Source organism: Alligator sinensis, unplaced genomic scaffold (assembly GCF_000455745.1).
Source record: "Alligator sinensis unplaced genomic scaffold, ASM45574v1 scaffold578_1, whole genome shotgun sequence".
NCBI classification, from domain to species: Eukaryota; Metazoa; Chordata; order Crocodylia; family Alligatoridae; genus Alligator; species Alligator sinensis.
Genome location: NW_005842887.1, coordinates 136,987 through 137,386, shown reverse-complemented (window position 1 = coordinate 137,386; position 400 = coordinate 136,987). Strand labels below are relative to the sequence as shown.

Below are 400 nucleotides of genomic sequence, written 5' to 3'. Positions count from 1 at the left end.
CCCAGCTTCCCTGCTGATAGGGATGCCCCCCACCATGAGACAACCCTGCCCTGGGGACTCCCACCTCTTAAGCTGCAGAGAGAAAACTCACATTACCCTGTCAGGCAGAGGTCTCATGATACCCCAGACACTCTCACTTCCCAAACGTAGGCCCAGCTCCTCCAATGTCTCCCTCAGCGCTGTGGCCACCATGTCCTGATCCGAGCTGTCCCGCTTCCCACCCGGGAAACTGCAACAACCAAACGAGACTCCTCAGCAGGGCAGCTCCCGGTGACCCGCTGGTCAGCACAGCAGCCGAGCAGCAGGGGCAGTGCCAGCCTGGGGCACCCGGGGAGGGGGGCAGCGGCTCCCCGAGCACGCGGGCCGGGCCGGGGTACCACGCGCCAGCGCCGCAGGTACC

At 65.5% G+C, this 400-nt stretch overlaps 1 protein-coding gene across 1 annotated transcript in view; it reads right to left on the bottom strand.

Annotated features, from left to right (window-relative positions):
* NUDT8 (nudix hydrolase 8) overlaps positions 1 to 394 on the bottom strand; it is a 3,655-nt gene extending 3,261 nt beyond the window's left edge. Inside the window, exon 1 of the mRNA XM_025192091.1 lies at positions 97 to 394. Within this exon, the coding sequence (XP_025047876.1) occupies positions 97 to 192 (96 nt within the window). The 5' untranslated portion in view covers positions 193 to 394. The remainder of the gene's footprint in view (positions 1 to 96) is intronic.
* Positions 395 to 400: the final 6 nt, after the last annotated feature.